This window comes from Lagenorhynchus albirostris, chromosome 6, assembly GCF_949774975.1.
Source record: "Lagenorhynchus albirostris chromosome 6, mLagAlb1.1, whole genome shotgun sequence".
Classification (NCBI taxonomy): domain Eukaryota; kingdom Metazoa; phylum Chordata; class Mammalia; order Artiodactyla; family Delphinidae; genus Lagenorhynchus; species Lagenorhynchus albirostris.
Window position 1 is genome coordinate 8,573,084 of NC_083100.1, and position 27,527 is coordinate 8,600,610.

Sequence of the window (27,527 nt, forward strand, 5' to 3'; positions counted from 1 at the left end):
AAACCAAAATGAAAAATTTACAAATGTTAAAGGGGAGATTTTTAACGTGGGATTTGTAGATTTTATGAATAAATGATTTAATCTTCCTCTCAGCTTCCCCTCCTTCCCTCGGAAACTGGGAAGGTTAAGAAAAAAATTACTACTTAAAACCAAAAAAGAACTGGTTCAAATTTGGCATAAAGCGATAAACATAAAGTGATAAATTTGGAAAATATTTGTTGCAGAAACATGCTTTCTTCGAAGGATGAAATAAGTAAAAACAAGTATCTGGATTCTAGTAATACGTATTTTCTCCCCTTCTTTCAAACTAAAGGAGTTATAAAATGTTTTACAAAAATGGCATTTATATCAGTATTAAAATAAACCTGCTCAGACAAAACCCAATTACAAATAAGGATTCCTAGCTGGTAAATCATTTATTTATACGTTAGGGGGGCTTGGAGTGTTTCTAGGTAGATGGCCAGTGTGTATGAAAAGTTCTATTCAGAACTATTTGGTGCTCTGATGTTTCTAATCTTCTGTACATATTCTAAAGTAAAGGTAAAAAGACATTCAAGGGTCAGGAAACACCTAGGTTTTTATTATACCACTGAAAAAATTAATATATCTCGTTTCATTAATTGGAGCATACCAGGCATACGTTTATGAGGATTGGCTGCATTGTCACAAATGCACAAGAGACCTATTGAGAAGGGAGGGGCTACTAATAAATTCAACTTTTTAAACTGGGTTTTGAAAATAAAGAAATAAAATAATGCAATTGACATATTTTTATATCTAGGGGAAGCTCTCTGGCATTCAAATTCAAACTCGACTCCACCACTACAAGAAAAAAAAAGAGGGAGAGAGAGAAACCAAAAATATAGTCTTTTTTTCACAGCTATCAGTTTCTTTCACTAAGCCTTCGGAAACCGGAACCTCTGCAGAATACTAAACACTCGGGCCTTACCTACAGACATGGACAAATGTATGTATGCTCTCATTTTATAGAACTTGAAATTCTTTTTTTAAGGAAGGAGTCAACTTTGGCCTTGAGTATTTGGCATGGGTACAAAGGCTTAAAAATGCAGATGACCAGCTTAGCTACTGACCATGCTGACCACTGTCTGGAATCGGAAAAAATTAAAAGAAAAACAATGAATGGCTCTCTCTTATAGAATATTCGAACGACGCACAATTCCTGAGCACATTTTGCAGAGCTCATTTGACCATTTAATCTCTTCTAACTGGTCTGGATTACAGACAGAATCGATACCAGACGAAATGAAACAGATTGTTGAGGAACAGGGAAATAAGCTGCACTGGGCAGCTCTTCTGATACTCATGGTGATAATACCCACAATTGGTGGAAACATCCTCGTTATTCTGGCTGTTGCACTGGAGAAAAAGTTACAGTATGCTACCAATTATTTCCTAATGTCCCTGGCAGTGGCTGATTTGCTGGTTGGATTATTTGTGATGCCGATTGCCCTCTTGACAATAATGTTTGGTAAGTATTTCATTTTGTTCCTGCCATCAAACCACCGAACTATGGTATACTATTAGAGAAACAGATACTCATTTAATCTTTAAATATGGACTTGCACTATTTAAAGGTACAGTGAGTAAACAGTCCCTCATTTTTCATCATTTTCTATGGTTGATAATCAGTTTTAAAGAGCAAAAAATAATTTCTTGGAAACAATTCCATTCCCTCCTCAGCCACCTAACAAAATCATTTAAAAAGTCATCCAAGTTAGCAATATTCATATATTCTGCATACATTACCTAAAAATTATTGTGAAGAACAGACCTATACTTTACCCCATTACTAGTACTTTTTTTTTTCTTGATAAAGCAATATCTAGGACACTGCTGTGACAGTTAGTGTGCTGGGTTAATTATTAATAATAAGGTCTTTGAATCACTGAATTCCGATATAAATCTCTAAACCCCAATTTAAATTGGAATTGTTCTAAAAAGTCTTGTTATATCTCTTTATAGTTTGTGTACGTAAGACTTAAACACAAGTCTTACACATTTGTCTTGTTAACAAAAAACTATGTTTAGTTGCTGAAGGAATGGTCTGGCTCAGAGCATCTCAAGAGATGATCCATCTGTTTAATTTTTATGATTTCTGACCATTTATGTCCTTGATATATGTTAGAGGAATCAGACCTCTAAGTTACTAAAATAAGGGATCAAAACCTGAGTTATTACAATAATTTAAAATATAATTAGAACTGAAATCTTAGTTATAATATTGATAAAAAAGATAACGATATTAAAATGATATAAGTAGTTTCCTATTCATGCATATCATCTCTAGTTAGAGAATTTGGGTACACACAAATAATTCTGATGATGAATTATGAGGGCTTTTAAGAATCAGCATTAAGAGAATATGTAACTTATTTAATGCTTGACATTAATTGATATTCCATTCATTAATTGCTTAAGAAAAAATGATTATTTGTAGCAGATAGGGCTTCTTGGAATTGCTTATATGGTGAAGATAAAAATATTTCAGGTTATAGAAGTAAAATTTATTAACTAGAATATATATTAGAAGGTGAAGAAAAACTGCCATTCAAACTATTGTATTCAGGTTTAAATGTTACATTTTTATAAGTAAGTACAGAAAGATATCTAAAAGTAAGTACTTGATCCCCCATATATAATCGGATGGTGACGGGCTAAAACTTCCCATTCTAAATCAACTCTTATCCAGGCTTTAAATTCTGTGGTAGGACATGCAGTAATGAATAAGGTTTTCTGCTTTAGAAGACTCTCTAATCATTAATATTGCCTGTCTATACCCCTCCCTTTTACAAATTTGCAACCTTTTGAATAATCTAGTGCTACACATAACCATGGAAAATAATTAAGAAATCTTACTCTAAAGGAGAACCTAAACAATCTTAATTCTGAATAAAGTTTAAAAGAAATAAATGAGGATTATGCAGGAACATTTATGCATATATGGTAAAGACTGTATAGGCATTGATTCAAACTCTTATCTCCATGCACACAATAGTTTAATGTGTCAAATCACTCTTTAAATTGTGCTTTGCTAGGCGTACAAAAAATATTAAAATGCTCGTCTCATACTACCACAAAATTTAATTGACGTTATGTTGAATAAATGAGATTGAAGTGAATTTTAACTTTAAAATCCATGAGTCCATCAAACATCTATTAGTCTTTGCAAAATACTGTGGTAGATACTTAAATCAACAACTAAACAGTTAAGGAATCTTAAAAGGCAAAGTTTCATGGCATTAAATAAGCTGACAAACAAAACACAAAAGCAGACAACAGTGATAATCCCATGTATTCCACAGGAAAATGTAGGTACATAGCAGCTGAAAACTAAGTTTATATTTAAATATTTGGGGCCCAAGATATTCTTAGCTATAAGAGTCAGCAGAAAATCCAACATATTTTAACACAAAATATGTAGAATGTCTTCCTATGTCTGAAATAATTATTACATTTTTAACCTAATTTCCTTCTTTCAAATGTAAATTTTTAATTACAAAATAAACTCTTTCATAGACTGAAACACTTCTACTATCAGTAATTAAGCTATATAGAAAGGTTAGTAGATTTTTAAAAATAAACTAACCTGGGAACTTAACCACTATTCAAAATATTACTGAATTAATTCATTATTGAAAACATTATTCTATTTCTGTGAGAAAATATATGAGAAAATGCATGTTGCCCTCTAAAAAGCTTCAAAAGGATGCATTCATAAATTGGGAACTGCACATATTATAAATGGGGACCTGACTTCAAATACTAAGAGTTTTTGATAGCCTTTCATGTGTTAACAAATACTAAGACTTTCTAAATTAATGCATTTGTAAGAATTTCTATAATCTTAAAATGCAGAAGTAGATTTTGTGTATTTTTCTCTCATTATAGGGATAATCTTCAGAACTTCTGAAGTCTGTACAAACAAAAGTGTCCCTGGCTCTGTAAACATAAACAAACTAATTACCACTATGAATGACATAAGTTATTTTAGTTACCTCACGGAAATTCAATGACAGTAACACTGAAACTTTATATTCTAATAAAATGTAGTTTTTAAAAAAAAGGAGAGCACTGAAAATTTTAAAGTGGCTTTTATACTGAGAAACATTTTATTGAACCAAAAATTTGTATAATATTTGATTATATATTATTTGAATTTCTTCCAAGATTATTATGACTGGCAGGCAAAACATGGTCTTTCAAATTGTGCTACATCAACTTTTCTGTCACTCTTCCTCTTTGGGAGCATTGGACTTAACCTTTACTTTCCAGTTTTTTACTGTTTTGTCTATAATTCTTAAAAATCATGATCACAAATTAGTAGCTTATAACATAAGGCTTGAAGTTGCCTAGGTTAGAAATACTTGAGTAGGACGCAAAGGAAAACAGAACATCATATGCCGATATAAAAAAGAAAGATTATTCACAGTTTAAGAACGTCTCCGAACTTTGCCTTCTCTCATGAAATAAATGATTAAAAATGTAAAGGGAGTAAATACAGCATTTGGTCATTCATTGGTCATTACTGGCTTATTTACAACAAGTTTTAATCCATGTCTCATGATCTGTAAGTTGAAACAGTATCTGTGGTACAGTTGAAAGAGGGTGTATAAAATGGCTGAAAGATGGGGGTTTGAAGCAAGATACCCTAGGCTTTGAATCCTGGTTCTCTTGTATTGGCTTATGCAAGTCACTTAACAACATATCAGAGTTCAATCACCTTGTCTGTAAAATGGTTATGCTACATCTTCCATTGCCAATATCTTGTGAAATTGTCAAGTAGGTCCCAGCACGTTTTAGGCACTAATAATTGGCAAGTACCAGTACAACATGCAAAGGGTTTATATACTTAAATATAAGATTTAGTTTGGATGTGAGTTTCACCAGAGATGAGATAAATGTATAGCAGTAAAAGAAAAACAAATCAGTTATTCATTTATGCAGTGAAATGCTGCTCTACCTAATTCTTAAATGAGGGAGCAAAGCAATTAAAGGCACTTCTTTTTGGAAAGTGGAAATTTTAAAAAACCAAGGAAAAATTTTTATAAGTATTAAATCACTCGAAACGCTTAAAACACTATATTGGACATCTAACCCCAGGATACCTCATATGCTCAAATGTAACGAAAAAACAAGAATAACAAAAACAAAGCAGAAGCTTTGTAATAAAAATTTAAGCACTGGTCTAGGTCTGTCTTTTCCAGAAGATAAATATAGAAACATAAGAATTTGAGATTAAAAAAAACGTGTACTTGAAAACTATGTCCTTTTTGGACATTAGAGCCATTTAGGATTTGTCCTGCTCCAATACATTCATGAACTATTTACCTCCACGAACATAGTCCTCTTGGGATGGCTTTAAAAATAGTCTTTAAATCCTTAAAAGGGAAATCTTTTATGTGCCAGATTCAGAGATTAATGTCAATTACTTTCCAAAACAAAAAAACGAACAAAAAGGCATGGCAATGTTTGGCAATGCACATAGGTTACTTATGCTTCTTTGCCACATATATAACATAGTTAAAATTCAACTTTAGTAAAAGGCATACTTTCATGACAAATTTAATTAAAAGTTGAACAGTTAAACATGTTCTCATGCCCTTTTTTTGAAGTACAGTTTTAAGTTTAATTGGATGCACGCACTCTTGCTACAGCAGGCAGGAAGACAAACATACCAGGTTTTATACTGATGATATGGCTCATTGTTTCTAAGTGGGAGTGTTTTAATGGTTGGGCTAGTTGGCTAGTTTCTGTCAAACAATAATAGTAATAAGAACTAACATTTTGAGTGCTTTCTCTATGCCAGATATTGTTCTAAACACTTTACATGTATTATTGCATTTAATCCTCAAAGCAACTCTATAAAATCAGTATTATTATTATCATCCCCATTTTACAAGAGAGGAGATAAGAATAAGTAAGTGGCAGAGATACAATTTGAACCTAGGAGAACTGATTCTAGAATTCACACTCTTAACCTCTGTTACACTGCTTTCTCAAATGAAATGAGAAATTATATCAACCAAAACTATAATATTTGGCAAAGACAACATTTATATCTCAAATAACTCTATCGAACACGAGGGCCATAGAATTTTCTCTAGGGACAAGGCAGAACCCAATATTTTTTTAAGGTTATATTTCATATTAAATGATACAGAATATGTGGGTCTTAACCAATACTTGCATGAATCCTTGAAATGATTGCCAGACATCTTTTCTGAGGAAGATATTAGACATAGGTCTAAGAAGTTACTGAACCTTCCCTGGGAGACAAATAGAAACGTATGTAACTGAACGGCAGTTCTACCACCCCTTATGTATGATGGTACAGCACACAAGTCTTCATTTTAAACAAGATATTTGTGCTACTAATATTTTTAGATAAATAACAAACTGTCCATGATCCAAGACTCATCTAAGACTTGTTTTGCTCCTATAATTATCAATTTGTAATTATTTTAGGCACCCAAAGAAATGCCATTATTCAAACCTTATTGGAAGTAAATTCCTCTTTGAGTTTAATGAAGTGGATAGGGCAACGAGGTGGGAAGTGGGATTTGTTTTTGTTTTTGTTTTTTTTGCGGTACGCGGGCCTCTCACTGTTGTGGTCTCTCCCGTTGCGGAGCACAGGCTCCGGACGCGCAGGCTCAGCGGCCACAGCTCAGGGGCCCAGCCACTCCGCAGCATGTGGGGTCTTCCCTCTGCGGCACGTGGGATCTTCCCGGACCGGGGCACAAACCCGTGTCCCCTGCATCGGCAGGCGGACTCTCAACCACTGTGCCACCAGGGAAGCCCGGGATTTGTTTTTCAGAGAAATTTTGTGTGCTTTCTTTTTGTGGGACAACAAATACTATATAATTTAAATGTCTTCCCCTTTCTGTATTAGCTTTTATTAAAAAAAAGTCTAATTTAGAGCCCCAGCAGTAATTAATTTAGTTTAAGTACCTGATAACTTATTTCCCTTAGATTCTTTCTTTCTTTTTATGTTCCATTTAAAATAATACATTACATTCTTATGGAAATAAGTTAGACATAAGACATTATAACAAATAAATGAAATTATAAATCCTTAAACCAAATTAAAACTCCTAATAAAAATAACATATAAGTTTTTGAATAGCTAACCTATCTCACCATACCAAGTTAACCTTTTTCAGTTACTCTGAATAGTAAAAAACTTTTCTGACCTTGAGCCTATCAAATTAATACTATTTAGAATGAAAATATCTGAACTAGAAAAAATCCTTTCATAAACTGAGAATGTCTAGAACTGTTTTTAACTTGTATAAATTATTGTATCACGTGATTTCTACTTTAGGCAATTATTTTAGCTTTGTATAAAAGATACCTATTTAATGCAGTCATCTGTTACTTTTATATTAGTTTCATAAAAACAGTCTATTCACTAGTATTTCATGAAACTTGGAATCATAAAGGTTAATCAAAAAGATCCATCACTCTTAATTCTAAATCTCAGTCTCTTTCCTTCTTAAAGAAATTTCTCTATCACGTTTCAACATCTCTACTATTATCAATTAAGAAAGCACTCAAGTAATAAAATTTTAATGATCTGCATTAATTTTAATATCCACTATCCACTTTCTGTTCCAAAATTGGAGTTTATAAAATAAATTCATTATGTTGGAAAAGGAGGCTAACAAGGTTTCACAGGCTTGTGAAAACCAGCACTAAAGAGCTTCCCCTCTTAGCTCACAATTAGAAGTATGTGGGTCAGGCAGTTCAATTCCAAAGACATGTACTTTTCATATGAGAATTCTATTGTGGCTTCCTACTCACGGCTACTAGATTTATGACTAGAATTTTCCAGACCTTAATTAAAAAAAATATAATCCATAATTAGAATAGCTAAATAGGCAAGTTTAAATTTATTAGCAACCCACTTTGAAAGATGATGGAGATCATGCATTTAAAAAAAGGAAGCCTATAAGAAGATATAAGATATAAGACATTAATTATCTGCCTTTTAAAATCCTTAACTATGATTAACATCTCTGGTTGTAGCTCTAGGCTTGAGTATTTTTCTACTTCCTACTCAGTTCTAAATCTGAACTTCAGGATAGTTGAAGATGAAGCCTCATTTCAAGTAGCTTCCACTGCAAAACTATCTGTCATGGATGATTCTTTCCACTCTAGACCATAAGTTTGCTTAAGCTCAGGTCAAAGAGTACATTGCTGCCTTTGTTCAAGGTCCTTTTCCACTAGTTAACAGGAAAACTGAACACTACGGCTAAGAGGGAGAAAGTCTGATTGATTAGATTCATTCTAAACAAGTTTCTCTGCCATACTTTATTTCTTTGTTTATTTTGAGCGGTCTTGCATAAGTTTGTTTCTGTGAGGAATTCTGAGTGCCTATCCTACGCCAGCAAACTCAATACACAACCTTTTCAAGAAAGCAGTGCTTCTCAAACACTAATCTGCATACAGATCACCTGGGTATTTCCTTCAACTGCAGTATGATTCAGTACCTAAGGGATGAGGCCCAAGAGCCTGCAGTTCTAACTAGTTCCTAGGTGATGCTGATCCTTGCTGATCTGAAGAGCACACCTTGAGTAGCAAGGCCCTAAAGAACACTTTCAATTAACATTTAAATTTTGATAAATAAATGCTCCCTCTCATATTCAAAGACTTAATTGTACCACAGTTTACTCATCCACAAAATCAATGATATAATCTCTAAGGTCTCTTCCAGCTCAATGATTATAATTTATCATCTCTGTCCCTTATCCCCACCCCCAATTCAGTGAAGTAGGAAAAGTCTGATTACAGTAATTTACTTAAAAGTATGAATTACTCCTTCCACCTAATGCTTTAAATCCTTTTGAAAGAATCTGCTGAGCATGGAACCAAGTACCAAGGAATCATTTATCTTTTTTTCAATAAAAAATTCATACTGATTTTGTTTTAAAAAGAAATATTTTAATATTTCTATTAAGCATGCCACATACCAACTTTGGAAACAGAAGGCACCAAATGGTGTGTTTGTCAGCCTTGCTACCTACCTTTTTTTTTTGCTACCTATTTTTTTTTTTTTTTTTGCTACCTACCTTTTTTTGTGAAGTATCCAAATATTTTTCACTGAGATCCCACTTGAGTCTTGAAAAAGACATATTCAAGTCTATCTAAAACCTCTTTCCCTAAATTATGGTCCTTTTTTGATCTGGGATACTAACCTTTCTCCACACCCAGGCTTCCTGAATTTAAACAGTTTACAATTAAAGGGTCTCTTGGTACTCTGAAATCCTGAGATAGTTATCTTGGTTCCCTCTTCAATTATCTCAATCATTTTATACCTGTCAAAGTCAGATACACTCGCAAAAACCAGGAAAAGAAAAGTAGTTTACATGTCAGTGGACATACAATTAAACCATAAAAAGGGTTTATATAATCAAAAGTTAATATTTCTAAAGTGTTTCAGACTGTATGAGGTATAGAATAAATGCTTTTTAAATAAAAATTTGTTAAATAAAGTACTATGCTTAATAATGAGATTTTCATTTTAAACCCAAGTCTGTACTGTTTATTACATCTCCTTGCTTGGAGTGAAGGATGGACTATATTGGAAGGGTAACAACCCATTTTTCTTTGGAATAATCTGAAGCCATTCCTTTTGCAAACTTTATTTAAGAACTATTTCTGTCAAAAGGAAAACTCAAGTCATTCCACTTAATTATTTCACGAAATTAGAGTTTGCTATAAACAAGGATCATACTGCTAGTTAATGCTAGAAGTAAGCCAAAATCCCAGGCCTCACTGAGACTGCCATGCTAATATTCTTTTTGCCACATTATATTGCTTCCTCTATTCGGTAAATGTTTTTTTTTTAAATACAATAGCAGTTTAAAAATAAATTTTATCTGAATAGTAAGGTTAAGTTCCAGTTGCAACACTGTATACATTTTTAAAAGATCACAAAAGGAATACACAAAAGAGCAAAGGTCAAAATAATGCTAAAAATGCTAAACTGATTTAGGAAAAGAGCTGTAATTATTATACAAAACAGAAAATGTATTTAAAGGGTACCATCTACAGAATGTATTTAATATTACTGACTCCATTATCTGAAGTCAAACATTACCTTGGAGCTTAAGTCGTAAAATTTCAGATGAATACAGAAAAAGGTTAAAAAATATGTATCACTTAAAAAAGAAACTGTAGATTAAAGGTTGCCATTTTGAGGAGAATATGTTTTTGTTTTGTTTTTCTTTCTTTCAGAGGCTATGTGGCCCCTCCCACTCGTTCTATGCCCTGCCTGGTTATTTCTTGACGTTCTTTTTTCTACTGCATCCATCATGCATCTCTGCGCCATTTCAGTGGATCGTTACATAGCCATCAAAAAGCCAATCCAGGCCAATCAATATAACTCACGAGCTACAGCATTCATCAAGATTACAGTGGTGTGGTTAATTTCAATAGGTATGTGGGGAATGTCAGGGTGTGGGGTGGTGTATATAGGCTTTGGTTCCATTTGGCTAGGAGATTACCAGGCCTGGTAGACACTGTTACACCAATACAAGCTCCTCACAACATTACATTCATCGTACAGCCTCTAAAGCACACTATCAGCAAAAAGTGTGAAAAAGAAGAAAAGTTCAAGGCTTGATTTTGACATGCAGGAAGACTAAATCTGAAAACAGTTTTCATATATGTCAACCGATCATTAAGGTCTGGGTAGCATGCAGAATCTTGAAATTTTATTAAAGTAACAACAATTAAAAAAAATGAAATGCATCTTAAATCACACCTAAGAAGATAAATAGGAAAAGAGGAAAAAAAAACAAAAACAAAAAGAACCCAAACTTTTTGTATGCAGGTATCAGAGTTCATATATTCACCTTGGAAACCAGTATGTATGCAGACTAAAGGCATTACTGTCTAAGTGTTTTGAACATGTTTAATTACAAGTTTTAAGAGATACACAAACGATGTTCAGAAATAATTTTTGGGAGAAATTGTATTTCTTCTAAACTGTTTTTATGCCCCTGTGCCCATGTTTAATACTCAAAGATAGCTGCTATATTAGAGTATCTTAGCATGAAGTACAGCATAAATGATAACTCAAATCTTTTAAATAAGTTAGTATCAGAAAAACAGATTCACAATGGTTACTATGATCATTAACGGTTTGCCAGCAGATTCACATTCTCCTAGTAAGGAAAAATTCAAAGAAGAAAAAAAATCAAGAGAGACCTGAAAATGCTAAAAGGAAAGCAAGAAAAAGATGTGACTTCTCTCCCTAATCAGAAAAAAGAACGCTGGGGGAAAAATCAAGAAAGCAAGACACTGAAAATGACCTTTATATTCCCGGAATAAAGATACCAAGGCCAAACCTCTTTTGAAAAATTTGGAGGTAAAACTAAGGACTGTTACTAGTCTGGCTTGGGAGGAAATTAGGGTCAAGGAAAACTCTATTCAGAATGGAGGTATCTGCAAGTAGAGAGAAAAGGCTAGCTTTGGGGACAGAGGCTGATTGATAGAAGAGGCCCCTAAAAAAGAAGCTACGGAAAAGGCATGGATGGGTGACAACTGCCAAAATTTAGAGTGGAGAGAAGGAAAACTAAAGTAGTTCATATCAAACAACCCATACCTTTTTGGTAAGCTCAGCGTGATAAGGGAGAAGGAAAGGGAAACAGTGTGTGTTAGGGTAGGCTGGAGGCGGGGGGGTGGGGGGGAGACAATAGGGCAAAGGTAGAGGGAAAATAGGAGAAATGGCTCCTTAAGAGAATTAAAACACTGAAACTGAAATATAATCAAGCCAATAAACAGCCTGTTGGTACCTCAATCAAGGCTGGATGACATGAATTTATAAATTGATCAAATTTATAGAGTACCTATGATATGTTAGGTACTAAGAATACAAAGATAAATAAGAAAAAGAATCTTTGCATTCAGGAAGATGGACTAATACTAAGTGATATGTATACAGGAAGAAAAGAATAAAAAGATGAACCCAAAATTACAGCTTAGAAGGATCTTACAAATCTACTTTTTCCTTTTACAGATGAGAAAAGAAACCTAGAGGTTTTAAACAGTTGGCTTAAAGACTTAACAGCTTTTTAGCACAAAGGCCAAGATCAATGCCATTTTCATTTCATCACACTTTGTGTTGTAGAACCAATGACAATTTAGTGACTTTGTAAAAGAAAAGGCAAATAATGAGGTTAGTTCAGTTTTTAAATTCTACAAAGTGCTAAAAAAAAAAGAGCTCACTTTCTTCTTCTGAATTTACAGTTATCCTAGGTAACATCTGACAACAGTAAGGCGAAAGGAGAATAAGAGGGTAAGGTATAAAAAATACTAGTGAAAACTTAAATGTCATTGACCAACAAGCTGGTTGGGAAGGTAACCTGAGCCTTGATGGGAGTTAGTGGAATGTGAAAAAAGAGAAGGAAGGATGCACTAGATGTCAAGATAACTGTAAAGAGAAGTAATGAAGAGCAGCAGGACAAGAAAGGGAAATATCAGAGTTCATGATTTTCGATATGGGCCAGTTTTTTCTTTTTTTAATTTATTTATTTTTGGCTGTGTTGGGTCTTTGTTGCTGGGCACGGGCTTTCTCTAGTTGCAGTGAGTGGGGGCTGCTCTTCATTGTGGTGTGCAGACTTCTCATGCAGTGGCTTTTCTTGTTGTGGAGCATCTAGGCACACAAGCTTCAGTAGTTGTGGCACGCAGGCTCAGTAGTTATGGCTCGTGGGCTCTAGAGCACAGGCTCAGTAGTTGTGGTGCACGGGCCTAGCTGCTTCACGGCATGTGGGACCTTCCTGGACCAGGGCTCGAACCCATGTCCCCCGCACTAGCAGGCAGATTCTTAACCACTGTGCCACTAGGGAAGTCCCTATGGGGTAGTTTTAAGTGGACTTATGGATGGATGGCTTCAGGAGTGCACTGGAGTTGAAGAGTTCAAGAAATATAAAATTAGGTGTTAGAAGAGTAATAAATGGGATGAAGTCATGGAAGATGATAGCAAGGTTAACAGTGGATAGAAAACTATAGCAAGGGGCCAAAACCATTAAGGAAGACAGACATATATCCTGGAGGTTGGTAGATGATCTAGATGGAGAATAGAGTGGTATAAGTAGCTTAAATAGACTTTAAAAGGGAAGTGCTTTGGCGTGGGGAAGGAACAGTGTAATGATTACCTGCAAGTAACAGGGTAGAGGTGGGGCCAGCCAAGTTTTTCTATAAAGGGCAAGACAGTAAATATTTTGGTCTTACAGATGCTATATGGTTCTGTCAGAACTACTCAACTCTGCAGCAGAACAAAAGCAGCCATATATAATACATTAACAAATGGGTATGGCTGTGTTCCAATAAAGTTTTATTTAAAAAACAGAAGGCAGGCCAGATTTGGCCCTTGGGCTATAGTTTGCTGACCCCTAGTGTAGAAAAGAAAGTATACAGAATCCTCTTTCTGGTGTTATACCTGAGGAAAAGCAGAAAAAGCAGTGGCCTCCATTAGAAAGGGTTTGAGGAATATATTCTTGTCAAGGTCTCTTTGCTACCATAAAAAGGCTATGCAGGTGATAGGAGTACTTTTAGATTCATAAAAGTGAATTCTTTCATGATACTTCCTAGAGTTGCCTAAAGATCAATTAATTCAGACTTATTTTAAAGTATCTGCTGTTTCAAAGGGAAAGGATTAGGGTTAACCCTTGTGCTATCTTGCTAATAAGCTACTTCACTAATAAACAAGGTCATATTTAAATACCTCCTTCATGGGGGCTTCTCTGGTAGCACAGTGGTTGAGAATCTGCCTGCTAATGCAGGGGACACGGGTTCGAGCCCTGGTCTGGGAAGATCCCACATGCCACGGAGCAACTAGGCCCGTGAGCCACAACTACTGAGCCTGCGCGTCTGGAGCTTGGGCTCCGCAACAAGGGAGGCTGCGACAGTGAGAGGCCCACGCACCGCGATGAAGAGTGGCCCCCGCTCGCCGCAACTAGAGAAAGCCTACGTACAGAAACGAAGACCCAACACACCCAAAAATAAATAAATAAATAAAACTTTAAAAAAAAAATAAATAAATAAATAAATAAATAAATAAATACCTCCTTCATGGTATTTAAAGTATAATAAAATTAGCATGAGGTACATTTCTTTCGTTTTTATTAGAGGAACCTTCAATCTTGAAAATAAATTTCATGGTTTCCCTGGTGGCGCAGTGGTTAAGAATCCGCCTGTCAATACAGGGGACACAGGTTCGAGCCCTGGTCGGGAAGATCCCACATGACGCAGAGCAACTAAACCCGTGCGCCACAACTACTGAGCCTGCACTCTAGAACCTGCAAGCCACAACTACTGGACCCAAGTGTTACAACTACTGAAGCTCGCGTGCTTAGAGCTCATGCACTGCAATGAGAAGCCCGTGCACCACAATGAAGAGTAGCCCCTGCTCACTGCAACTAGAGAAAGCCCGCATGCAGCAACAAAGACCCAACACAGCCAAAAATAAATAAATATTTTTTAAAAAGCAAGTAAATTTCATGATCCACTCGCTCTCAAATTTTTAAGTAGCATTTGAAAAAAAAACAATAAACCCTGAGTTTTCCCTAAGAAGTCAGAAAGAAAAGGTTAAAAGACATTCACAAATATCAAAAGATAAAACTGTCTGTTAAATGAAACTGTGTAACCTCAAAGATTATAAAATAGGTATCTACTCAGAATTAAGATATTGCATGAATGTATTCTTAAGTCTCTTTAGCTCAACTACACTGGATATTAAGATAAAAGCAGCTTCTCTTCTGAATTCTTTTCCTTAACTTGGGATAGATCAACAAACAAAAATAGATAATGAGAAATGGAGAATAAATGAAGACATTCTCTACTATTTCATGCATACACTATGGTTTTAGGGAAGCTTTAATTACAAAACTGAAACCACTAACCAATCTCTTTAAAAACAGCAGGTTTGCTTACTTAGGTTCTATTTGTCAAATCTTCCACTGATTTATTGCTTGACAGATTCTGCATTGTGGGTACCAGGAATTACAATACACTAATAGGGTAAAGTCAGTAAGATAAACTTTAAAAGGACCTAATCTAAGAGTCAAAGGTCATAAAATAACTCAATTTATCTTGTTTCTTCTTCCTTAGGCATTGCCATTCCAGTCCCTATTAAAGGTATAGACACTGATGTGGGTAACCCAAACAACATCACTTGTGGGATGACAAAGGATCGTTTTGGCAATTTCATGCTCTTTGGCTCACTGGCTTCCTTCTTTACACCTCTGGCGATCATGATTGTCACCTACTTTCTCACTATCCATGCTTTACAGAAGAAAGCTTACTTGGTCAAAAACAAGCCACCTCAACGCCTAATGTGGTTGACTGTGTCCACAGTTTTCCAAAGGGATGAAACACCTTGCTCAACACCAGAAAAAGTGGCAATGCTGGATGGTTCTCACAAGGACAAAACCCTGCCTAATGCAAGTGATAACATACTTATGCGAAGAACGTCCACAGTAGGAAAAAAGTCAGTGCATACCATTTCCAATGAACAGAGAGCCTCAAAGGTTCTAGGGATTGTGTTTTTCCTCTTTTTGCTTATGTGGTGCCCCTTTTTTATTACAAATATAACTTTAGCTTTATGTGATTCCTGCAACCAGACGACTCTCAAAATGCTCCTGGAGATATTTGTGTGGATAGGCTATGTTTCCTCAGGGGTGAATCCTCTGGTCTACACCCTCTTCAACAAGACATTTCGGGATGCATTTGGCCGGTACATCACCTGCAATTACTGGGCCACAAAATCAGTAAAAACTCTCAGAAAATGCTCCGGTAATGTGTACTTCCAGAATCCAATGGCAGAGAACTCTAAATATTTTATGAAACATAGAATGCGAAATGGCATTAATCCTGCCATGTACCAGAGTCCAATGAGGCTCCGAAGTTCAACCATTCAGTTTTCATCAATCATTTTACTAGATACACTTCTCACCGAAAATGAAGGTGACAAAACTGAAGAGCAAATCAGTTATGTATAGAGTAATGGCACAGTTTTTATGTAACTAATACAATGATGAGTAAGATAAAGAAGATATAAATATACCAAGAATTACATAAAAAATTACATCATGTATCAAAAATCATCTCTTTAAATTAAGAATTATGTATTAAGATTACCCAATTTTATTTGGGCAAAATTATTCTAACGAAAAAAATCATTTTTGTATAGTTGCAAATTAAAAAACAATCCAGCACACTAGTTAAATGCTAAGATAGTCAAATGAAATAAAATTAAATAAATCAATAAACTTCTGGCTTACAAAAAAACAATGTCACCATAAGAATTTATTTAGTTCCTAATTGTATGCAAAGCTATGCTAAGAATGAAATAAACAAAACAAGTATTAACCTTGTCTTCAAGGCGTTAAAGACATAAGGCATAACACAGAACAACAGTGATAGGGTTGAACAGAGGACTAAAAATAAGTGCATAAAATAATGATCACATCTGAAGGTAAGCTGAGATTGCCATTCATAGTCTGGCTTAGTTAAATGTAGTCACAATTTTGCACTGATCAGGAAACTGTCTTGATGGAAGGGGTAGGGAGAGTAGCTGGATATCACACAAAGTGACACGGTCTTAGAACTAGAGCTGTTTGTTAGATGGCTCACACCAAGCATCTACTCAGCAGAGGTGCGTCTACCGGAGGAGAAGGAGAAAGCAAATGAAACCAGTCTTGGGTACCTAAACCTCATTATGTTTCTCAAAGAGCATGCAATAAGGCATGGGACCTTATTAATCCAGGAACCTAAATTTTAATGATCTTATAAATGAGATCATGGCTGCCCAAGCTTCCCCAAAGACTTGGTTGAACTTCTGGTACAAAATTTTTTATTCATCTTTTTGTTACTTTATTTTGCACTACAAGATCTGGAATAAATCCAATCTATGCTGTTTACTAACTGATTGAATTTACAAAAAATACTTAATTTCTCAGTCTCCTCATCTACGTTTCATAGGGTTCTTATGAGAATGAGTTCATGTGGGTACTCTGTAAATGGAAGCCAATTCTATTTACTTTTGATATTTTAATTTTTTTTTTTTTTTTTTTTTTTTTTGTGGTACGCGGGCCTCTCACCGTTGTGGCCTCCCCCACCGCAGAGCACAGGCTCTGGACGCGCAGGCCCAGCGGCCACGGCCCACGGGCACAGCCGCTCCACGGCATGTGGGATCCCCCCGGACCGGGGCACGAACCCGCGTCCCCTGCATCGGCAGGCGGACCCCCAACCACTGTGCCACCAGGGAAGCCCCGATATTTTAATTATTTTGTTCATTTTTGGCGGCGTTGGGTCTTCATTGCTGTGCGCGGGTTCTCTCTAGTTGCGGCGAGTGGGGGCTACTCCTCATCGCGGTCCACAGGCTTCTCACTGCAGTGGCTTCTCTTGTTGCGGAGCACGGGCTCTAGGCACGTGGGCTTCAGTAGTTGTGGCATATGGGCTCAGTAGTTGTGTCTTGTGGGCTCCAGAGCGCAGGCTCAGTAGTTGTGGTGCATGGGCTTAGTTGCTCCGTGGCATGTGGGATCTTTCTGGACCAGGGCTCGAACCCGTGTCCCCTGCATTGGCAGGCGGATTCTTAACCACTGTGCCACCCGGGAAGCCCTTGATATTTTATTTTTATGCTACTCACATAAATGGTGAATAAATTTAGGCTGAGGGAATCTGCAGTGAAGACAGCCCATATCTTAGCCTTTCCTTTTCAGGCTGACCCATTCTTATGCCTCAACCTATTGCTCCATCCTTGCTCCCTTCCAGGCAACACAGTTTAAGAAAATTATCACAAGAAATATGCTGGCTATGGAGAAGCTCACTCAGCATAAGAAAACCAGGTATATAAAATTCAAATTGCAGAATCCTTTCCTAGAACATGGTTCTATTACAGATCTTATGGGCTCTATGTCATCTGCCAGAAAGAGTATACCTTACAAATTTAACTCCTAAATCACTAAAACTTTAGGCATTTTTGTGACAACTCTTTTTTCAGCAGTGTTAAAGGTGGGTTATCTCCGCATGAAAGGATGTTTAACATCACTAATCATTAGAGAAATACAAATCAAAACTACAATGAGGTTATCACCTCACACTGGTCAGAATGGCCATTATCAAAAAAAACTACAAACAATAAATGCTGGAGACGGTGTGGAGAAAAGGGAACCCTCTTGCACTGTTGGTGAGAATGTAAGTTGATATAGCCACTATGGAGAACAGTATGAAGGTTCCTTAAAAAACTAAAAGTAGAATTACCATACTGCCCAGCAATCCGACTACTGGGCATATACCCTGAGAAAACTGTAATTCAAAAGGGGTCATGTACCACAATGTTCATTGCAGCTCTATTTATAATAGCCAAGACATGGAAGCAACCTAAGTGTCCATTGACAGATGAATGGATAAAGAAGATGTGGTACATATATACAATGGAATATTACTCAGCCATAAAAAGAAACAAAACTGAGTTATTTGTAGTGAGGTGGATGGACCTAGAGACTGTCATACAGAGTGAAGTAAGTCAGAAAGAGAAAAACAAATACCATATGCTAATACATATATATGGAATCTAAAACAAAAATGGCTCTGAAGAACCTAGGGGCAGGACAGGAATAAAGACGCAGACATAGAGAATGGACTTGAGGACACAGGAAGGGGGAAGGGTAAGCTGGGATGAAGTGAGAGAGTGGCATGGACATAAATACACTACCAAATGTAAAACAGATAGCTAGTGGGAAGCAGCCACATAGCACAGGGAGATCAGCTAGGTGCTTTGTGTCCACCTAGAGGGGTGGGATAGGGAGGGTGGGAGGGAGACACAAGAGGGAGGAGATATGGGGATATAGGTATATGTATAGCTGATTCACTTTGTTATACAGCAGAGACTAACACAACACTGTAAAGCAATTATACTCCAATAAAGATGTTAAAAAAAAAAGGGATGGGTTATCTCGAATAAGAGGCAAAATAATTTACGTTCCTTAAAAAAAAAAAAAAAGTCATTCTTATCTATTTTGGTTCCAGTCTCTAATATGAAGTGTTTGGCGTATGTTAAGATTTACATTCTTGCCAAGTCAGAGATTAAGTTTTCAGATATCACTCCAACAGTATTCCAAACTGTGTCTTAGGTATCTGATGGCATATAAAATTGTTTCAGAAAATTTAAATACTAGAGATGGCAATCTCACTGGCAAAGCTCTATCCCTAGACAATCTAGATTAGAAGGAGTATCTTCCCACATGCTCTATACTGACTTCAAATTTGTGTATGTGCTTAAACATATGCACACCCACAGAATTAACTATAAGACCTTTAAGCTGTTCAGCTTCAATTCCTGAAAAAAAATTCCTTGCTTACAGTTAGCTGAGAGCTAGTTAATGAGATCATTCTAGTATTTCCAGAAGGTTCTAGAAAAAGAAATACAACTCCAATATAAACTATTCCTGAAAAAGTACAACACAGCACAAAATTTTTAGCATTTTGATACATAACTGATATTTCTATTCTAAAACATTTTAAGGAAATCTATATTTAAAAGCAAATCTCGAAGTTAACCACTGCTATGGCAACAAAGGGACTCTCTTTAATAGTTCTACCTTCAAAGAAAAGGAATAGATTGTACCTATTTAGAAGAATAATTTTGAAAAAAATTTTTTTCACTCTACTCCATATTTATTTATTTATTCCTTGCGGTACGCGGGCCTCTCACTGTTGTAGTCTCTCCCACTGCAGAGCACAGGCTCCGGAAGCGCAGGCTCAGTGGCCATGGCTCACCGGCCTAGCCACTCCATGGCATGTGGGATCTTCCCAGACCGGGGCACGAACCTGTGTCCCCTGCATCGGCAGGCGGACTCTCAACCACTGCGCCACCAGGGAAGTCCCATTATTATTGTTAATTGAATGCGAGGGGAAAACAAAGATGCAGATAGAAGGAAGAATTAAAAAAACAAAACTAAAGGAAGTTACAGCATCCAGACACTGAGGCAGAAACAGAAAACAGCACACAGAGAATATGTATCAAATTGATACAAAATTGTGAATGGAGATATTGTAAAGATAATTTACACATTTGGTGGTAACTATCTGATTGCTAGGGTTCCTTCAAATGCTAAGGATCTATGATGATGCAACATATTTCTATTCAAGAAACCATTTTTTGTGGTCTAAAAAGTATCTGCACCAAGAATCTCCCTCTGATCTTGTGAGATCCATCCATATCTGCAAGTAAATTAATGTATAAATTGAGAAATATTTAGTGTTATATTGTAAGCTTAAGTCATAGCAAAGATGATCACGGATATCAAAGATTATCTAATTTTTTTTTTTTTTTTGCGGTATGTGGGCCTCTCACTGTTTTAGCCTCTCCCGTTGTGGAGCACAGGCTCCGGATGCGCAGGCTCAGTGGCCATGGCTCACGGGCCCAGCCGCTCCGTGGCATGTGGGATCTTCCCGGACTGGGGCACAAACCCGTGTCCCCTGCATCGGCAGGCGGACTCTCAACCACTGCGCCACCAGGGAAGCCCTATCTAATTTTAAGAAAGGTCTATATCAGATCATCACCTTGTTCACCATTATAGCAACTTAATTTCAACAAGTATATAAAAACTAATACTTCTATTAGCCTCTTTCTTCATTTTCCTTTCCAATGTGAAGATGAAATAATTCAGATTCTGTTCAATTCCAACTGAGTTTTCAGTCAATGCCAAGCACAGTACTGTACAGAGTAGTGACAATAAATCTGCTGACTAGACTAATAACAATGGACCCACGAATCACCTGTTTACTGGATTAAAATTACACTAGGTTCATTTCAACTTGGCAAGAATGTTTTTCAATTTAATTTTCTATTTTTAACATACAGATTATGAACATATAACCCACAAATACCAGTAGAAAGAAACAGTGAAAACACTACAACTCCCTGGACTATCCTAAGAATAAAGGAGATTATATACATGAAATTTTTTTTTTTTTTTTTTTGCAGTACGTGGGCCTCTCACTGTTGTGGCCTCTCCCGTTGCAGAGCACAGGCTCTGGACGCGCAGGCTCAGCGGCCACGGCTCATGGGCCCAGCCGTTCCACGGCATGTGGGATCTTCCCGGACCGGGGCATGAACCCGTGTCCCCTGCATCAGCAGGCGGACTCTCAACCACTGTGCCACCAGGGAAGCCCTACACATGAAAATTTTTAGTTTCCTACAAAGACAATTTCACCTTAGTTGCTGAAGTACAAATATGTGTTTACTGATATGTTTTCAGTATTTGTGTCCAATAAGTACACTTTAAAAGAAGTTTTAAAAATTAAGAAGAAATAAATCCTTAAAACACAATTCAAGGGGGCCAAATATCTGTGGTTATTTTAAAAGTATCATTTAAAAGGGAAGAAATGATAAAATGGAGCACACTAAGAAAGCAACCGATGACACATCAGAAAACATTTACTAATTCTTAGGATACAGTACAGAAACTTTCCAAATATTAAACTTAATAAGGAAATTTGAGAATAAAAATGTTCTATCACAGACACTCAGAAAGAAGGCGCTCTGAAGTAAAGGCATGGTAGAGAAAGCATTGGTCTATCCTGAGACTTGTTTTGAATTTCTGTTCTACCATTCAGCTCTATGACAACAGGAAGTTTTGTTAACAATTTTGGAATTCAATTTTCTTCTCTTCAAAAAAAAATGGGAATACTGTTTTATTTCTAACGTTTTTTTCACCTTTAAAAGTTATCACTCCAAGGCTTCCCTGGTGGTGCAGTGGTTGAGAGTCCGCCTGCCAATGCAGGGGACATGGGTTCGTGCCCCGGTCTGGGAGGATCCCACATGCCGCGGAGCGGCTGGGCCCGTGAGCTGCGGCCGCTGAGCCTGCGCGTCCAGAGTCTGTGCTCCGCAATGGGAGAGGCCACAACAGTGAGAGGCCCGCATACCGCAAAAAAAAAAAAAAAAAAAAATCACTCCAGGGAATTGACAACAATCTAAAATTAGAGAACTTGGCTTTAACTGCAACTCCTTAGACAAGTTGATTACATTTAATTTTCTTCATCCATGAAGTTTTAGACAAAGTTACCTATAAAGTCTTTTCCAGTTTCTACCTCTTATAAGAATCATATTATGAAGAAAAAAGAAAACAACAGCAACAGAACTCTGAATGGTCCCTTAGAAATAATGAGCACAAAAACAACTCATTAGCTGGATCTGAGTATCCTAGGTAGTAGAGATCTTAGCAAAGCCTAAAAGCAGCTCATGGAAGACATCTGCTGCTGAAACTGGGAACTGAGCACATGTGTAAGCTACAGTAAACACAAGGGCAGAAATGAATTTTGATAATTAGAGAGCAAAGCACTGTCAGGTTAAAAATGGAAGAAAAACAGTTTTCACGAAAGCTCAACTTCCTGTGTGGCAGAATACACACACTAGGTGACTGATTTATATGATATAAAATATAAAGTGACTAATAGGAACAGTTAGTAGCCGACTGAATAGATAAAACACAGGAAGAGACCATGATGAGTAGGATTCTTTATACAGGCCAATAGTTACTAAGGGCACACCTAGAAGAATATATTTTCCATATACAAATTATCTAGTTTTCCAATAAGAATTTAAAAAAACCCTCCCCGAATAGCAATAATAAAACCATTTGTTTTTGGTTTTCAATTGTGTCTAATCTCTAGAACAAAATTAAGGAAAGGTTAGCATCACAGGTTGGCTAGAATGATATGCCAAAGATGACAGGAAGGAAACAGAACTATTCAACTTCTATTCTGCTTCCATCTTTTGTCTCAGGAGAATGCTTTTTAGACCAGAAAGATAGAAAGTAACGTTGTTAAGACTGATCAAAATGCAAAACAGGTGAAGAGACTGGGTGCCTTAAATGAGTTCAAGTCTCTAAGCTAAATGAATCACTTCCCTGAAACAGAACTTGTGAATATAATTGTAGAACCACTGTTGACAAATCTGAGCAAAAACAGAAAATGGCAAAGATACAAAAGGACTGTACGTGGCTAAATATTCCAGTGTTCAAAAAGAGACAGGACTCAAGAAATTTAAACTATGGAGCCTGCTGTAGATCTTTTGAAAAAATGTGGAATAGCTTAACACAAATAGGTTTTATCAGATCTCAGAAAAGGAATCAATGAACACGTGATACTTCTATGAATTTACTAAAAACAATAATAACCAATTAACCACATAATCTGTTTTAGAGGTACCAGACTAGTAGATCTGTATAAATACTATGACTTTAGGATTTAGTGAAAGTTCTCTAGTCTCTCTGTGAACAAGTTAGACAAATGAGGTTAGAGGTAATACAGTAAAGGAGATTAGTATTTTTCTGAACAACCTCATTCAACAAAACTGACTGGTGTAAGGAGAAACCTATTAACATGCTATATGGATGTGTGCTTTGCTGTTTTATTCAACATTTTTATCCACAATAGGAAAAATATATTTAGTGCCTGCAGTAAATGGTTAACTTCCTATCTTGCATCTTAGAGAAGGTCCTCTAACCAGTTCACAGTGGATGTTGAGTAAATATTTGTTGGAAAAAATATATATACAATCTATACCAAAGATGAAAAGTACATGAAACTCATCTTACATGCACCTTCAGAACTTATTTTACTGTGCAATTTCACCACAAGTAAACTCTAATAAGCAGTGCCCAAAAACGAGCTGAAAGAAATACTTTTTATTTTCCTATGTTGCATTTTAAGATAAAGTACCTAAGCGAAAAGAAACGGTGTATATGAAATTGGAGAGAAGAACTACTGTAAGAAGTACTACTGCATCTACCACAACTATTGCAACTGCCACTACTCATACACACTTGAATAGCACTTACTAGTGCCAGATACAGTTCGAAAGACTTTAGACATATTAATTCACTTAACTGTCAAAAAACAGTCTTAGGTACTATTACTATACCCTTAGGAATTTGAAGTTCAAAGACGCTAAGTAACAAGCCCAAAGTCACTCAGCTAGTAAGTGACAGGGCCAAGATTCAATCCTGGCAGATTGGTTTCAGAGTGTGTCCTCTAAATCACAACCATACTATAATGCCAAGGGCATCTCCAAATCTGCACATTTTCCACTCCTTTGCATTTAAACAAAACCTAATACCTTTCACTCTCATTAAAGAGCTTCAAGAACTCTACAAGTCTGTGTGAGAGATAGCATCCCTTTTGAATTACCAATATACATGGGAAGAGGACTACTGCTTCTCAAAGAGCATCTCAGACTCTCAAAACATACTGGCTTCTTTTTCAGAGGAACAGTACTAACTTTAATGTTATATGGTCCTCACTCTGAACCTAGACATACTTCCTCAGATATTTAGTTTCTGTTTAATTACTAACTACAAATAGAAATGGAATATAAATAGAATCAGAAGTTAGAAATTATTACCTGAAGAGAATGAACCCAAGTGATTCTACTGCTGCCCTCCTGACATCGTCGTTAACATCACTTACCTAGGAAAAAATTTAAAGGATAATTACATTATACTACATGCATCCTGTTACTACATTCATCACATTACTAGAATAAACTGATATGAGAGGCCCACATCATTTAAATGTAAACTAGATCTCATTAGTATATTACCGTAGCCACCTCCCTAATCCATGGTTTCACTTTCAGCAGTTTCAGTTACCCACAGTCAACTGTGGTCTGAATATTAAATGGAAAATTCCAGAAATAAACAATTCATAAGTTTTAAATTGCATGTCATTCTGAGTATTCTAATGAAATCTCACACCATCCCAGTCTGTCCCGCCTGGGATGTAAATCATTCCTTTGTTTGGTGTGTCTCAGTTGTATATGCTATCCACACACTAGTCACATAGTAGCCCTCTCAGTTATCAGATCGATGAGGTATTGCAGTGCTTATATTCAAATAATCTTTATTTTACCTAATAATGGCCCCAAAGCACAGGAGTAGTGATGCTGCAATTCAGGTATTCTCTTACTGTGCCTAATTTATAAGTTAAACTTTATTACAGGTATGTATGTATGTTATGTATATGAAAAAACATAGTATATGGACTATCCGTGGTTTCAGGCATCCCCTGGGCGTCTTGGAACATATACCCCGTGGGCAAGGGGGGACTACTGTATTCCTCTATTAGAATGTCTTACCCCAATTAAGAAAAATTCATCTGAGAATTTCTTCATTTCAAGGCTTAGAAGCCTTTATAGTTTGGTGAAGTTTAAGATGCAGGGCTACTTCTAAAGACTATTTCAGCTCTAACATAGCTTTTGTGGGCCACGTTGAAAATCTAACCATTCCTTCAATGTTGTTTTCAAAACTGTATGTCCTAAACTCAAGCAAAATACAACCATCTATAACATACCACATGCTGCACTGATAAATAATAAGTTATTAATAAATACTGTGTCATGTGAATATCTCTAGGAAGAAAGAAATAATAATAGCTCTAAATCCTTTCTGCATGGGAAGATGACCTTGGGTCTACCATCTCCCAGCACCAAGATGGTAGAAACCTACTGGGTTAAGACATATGGAACGTCCACTGTGTTATCAGGCAACATTATTTATCACTGAAAAACTGTACCTGGATTGGGTGACTCTGAGTGGAAAAAGCCTGTTGGAAAACATGGGCATTGGCTTTCCTGTGCAACGTGTCTCCTGTCATAGAGCATGTCCCTTAGGGGTACCTGGAAGCTAACTTCACAGGCTGGAAAAAGAAGTCATTCCTATTGTTCATTAGATTTCCCTACCCTGGGGTGGCTGCACACATTCACATGGTCTTTTTTTTTTAAACACAATAAAAGAGTTTAATAAGGTGTCCAGTTTACAAAATAAATCTAAAAAAATCAATAGCTTTTGTTTTACACCAATAATAACCTGGCAGAAAATGTAATGGGAGGAAAATTCCATACACAATCATAACAATAAATATGGAATACCCAGGAACAATTCTCCTGAGGTGTATTGAAGTCCTAGACGAATGCTTTACAATTTATTTGCAGACGGGAAGACACATCATGTTCCTCAAAGGAAGCAGCTGATATGCAGTTTGAGTTTTCTGTGTTGCAACTCTCATTACACTTGTATTAATTTGTTCTGGCATCTGTATTCCCTAAGCTCAATGTATTCCATTAAGCTCAATGATGCCAAAGACTCCGTGTCATTCCCTGCTGTGTTCTAGTGCATGTCCAAGTTCCTGGATCCATTCACATGGTCCTGTCCCTTATAAATGAGGGTGCCCCTTGGAATAGAGTTTCAGAAGTTGCTCCTAAATGACTTTAAGGACTTTCATTCAAATAGACACACTGTCATCCTTTCCTGTATCCTTCTGAAAAGCTAAGTGAACCTGGCGCTAGGTTATGGCTGACTGTGCTCCATGAATGAGAATCTGAACCTGGGGCCGCTGGTGATAGTTATGTGGTGTGGGTGTGCAGTCATCAGCACATTTAGTGTCCGTCTGCAAACTTTCTCTTCCATGCCTATCCAAGAAAGGTCAGAGTACTTACAGCAACGTGTAGCAGGCGGCGAATAGCTTTGTTGTTACCTGAACCACAATAAGCCATGGCCACGGTATACATTCCAGATCGTCGAAGAATTGGATCCTAAGAAATAATTCAATATCAATCATCAACTTATTTCAGATAGTAACTTCTACAGGCTTAGTTTCATCCATCAGGGGAGCTGGTTTTAGGTAAGAAATGAACTCAAGGAGCACCATTTTGTGGTTGGCAGTTCTCTACACAAATGGAGAATTAAAAGACTCTAATATGGTAGTAGTTAACTGCTTCTAATTCCCAATATTCTGTGCAACATGCCTATGCTGCCTCACACTTTTTATAAAGTATAAACTCAAGCCCAATACCAACACTCACTGCCCTATGATTCTCAACTTCCATTTGTCAAACAACAAAGAAGCTTGCTTCTAATTCTACATTCTAACTTGCTTTTACCTTACCACTTAATTCTTGGCCACTGAGCACTGAGTGGAAGAGATATGTAGTCTGATAGGTGAGCAAAATAATTAGTTTTATCAATAAACTATAGCAGTGGATGTTTTTATCAGATTACAGAGGACAGTACTGTTTACCACTGACTACCTACCATATACAATACCATTGTAAAAACAAAACAAAAGGCAAAGGAAAAAAATCTCACCCAAATAAATAAGTATAGAGATTGGCACTGTTTTCTGATGAAAAAACAATGAAGTAAACTTTATGTCTTATTAAATGATTATGAAATCATCCCCAAAACATTATTTCTAAAAGAAATCAACTTATATATTTCTAAAGAATTTTTCTAAATCTGCTTATTTGAAAAATCACTGAAGTCTTGATTAAATTTAAAATTCTCAAATTAGCCCTGCTCACCTCTTTTAATCAGTGTTTTTCTTTCCTAAATTCTATAAGGCTTTATATATCTTTTGAGAAGTTTTATCAACAAATGTGCCTAAGAGTTCTGATAGGAACAAAGATAATTTCCAGTAAAGGTTAAGTGTTTCTGTAA

At 36.4% G+C, this 27,527-nt stretch overlaps 2 protein-coding genes across 3 annotated transcripts in view; one reads left to right on the forward strand and one right to left on the reverse strand.

Annotated features, from left to right (window-relative positions):
* The window catches only part of PSMD1 (proteasome 26S subunit, non-ATPase 1), a 105,681-nt gene that overhangs the window by 54,479 nt on the left and 23,675 nt on the right, over nucleotides 1-27,527 (reverse strand). For both annotated transcript variants that reach the window (XM_060151879.1, XM_060151880.1), the window contains 2 exons: nucleotides 26,528-26,623; nucleotides 24,437-24,501 (listed from right to left, as the gene is read on the reverse strand). In XM_060151879.1, coding sequence (XP_060007862.1) covers nucleotides 24,437-24,501; nucleotides 26,528-26,623 — 161 coding nt within the window. The remainder of the gene's footprint in view (nucleotides 1-24,436; nucleotides 24,502-26,527; nucleotides 26,624-27,527) is intronic.
* On the forward strand, nucleotides 965-16,096 carry HTR2B (5-hydroxytryptamine receptor 2B). Its single transcript, XM_060151881.1, has 3 exons — nucleotides 965-1,489; nucleotides 10,258-10,458; nucleotides 15,136-16,096. Exons 1-3 carry the CDS (start codon nucleotides 1,141-1,143, stop codon nucleotides 16,023-16,025), a joined length of 1,440 nt encoding a protein of 479 aa, XP_060007864.1. The 5' UTR covers nucleotides 965-1,140; the 3' UTR covers nucleotides 16,026-16,096.

What these genes read in the sequence shown, in the direction of transcription:
- HTR2B (XM_060151881.1), top strand. Translation starts at nt 1,141, where the DNA reads ATGGCTCTCTCTTATAGAATATTCGAACGACGCACAATTCCTGAGCAC. An exon ending in CCTCTTGACAATAATGTTTG is followed by an intron (nt 1,490 to 10,257) that starts GTAAGTATTTCA and finishes TCTTTCTTTCAG; the next exon opens with AGGCTATGTGGCCCCTCCCA. An exon ending in GGTGTGGTTAATTTCAATAG is followed by an intron (nt 10,459 to 15,135) that starts GTATGTGGGGAA and finishes CTTCTTCCTTAG; the next exon opens with GCATTGCCATTCCAGTCCCT.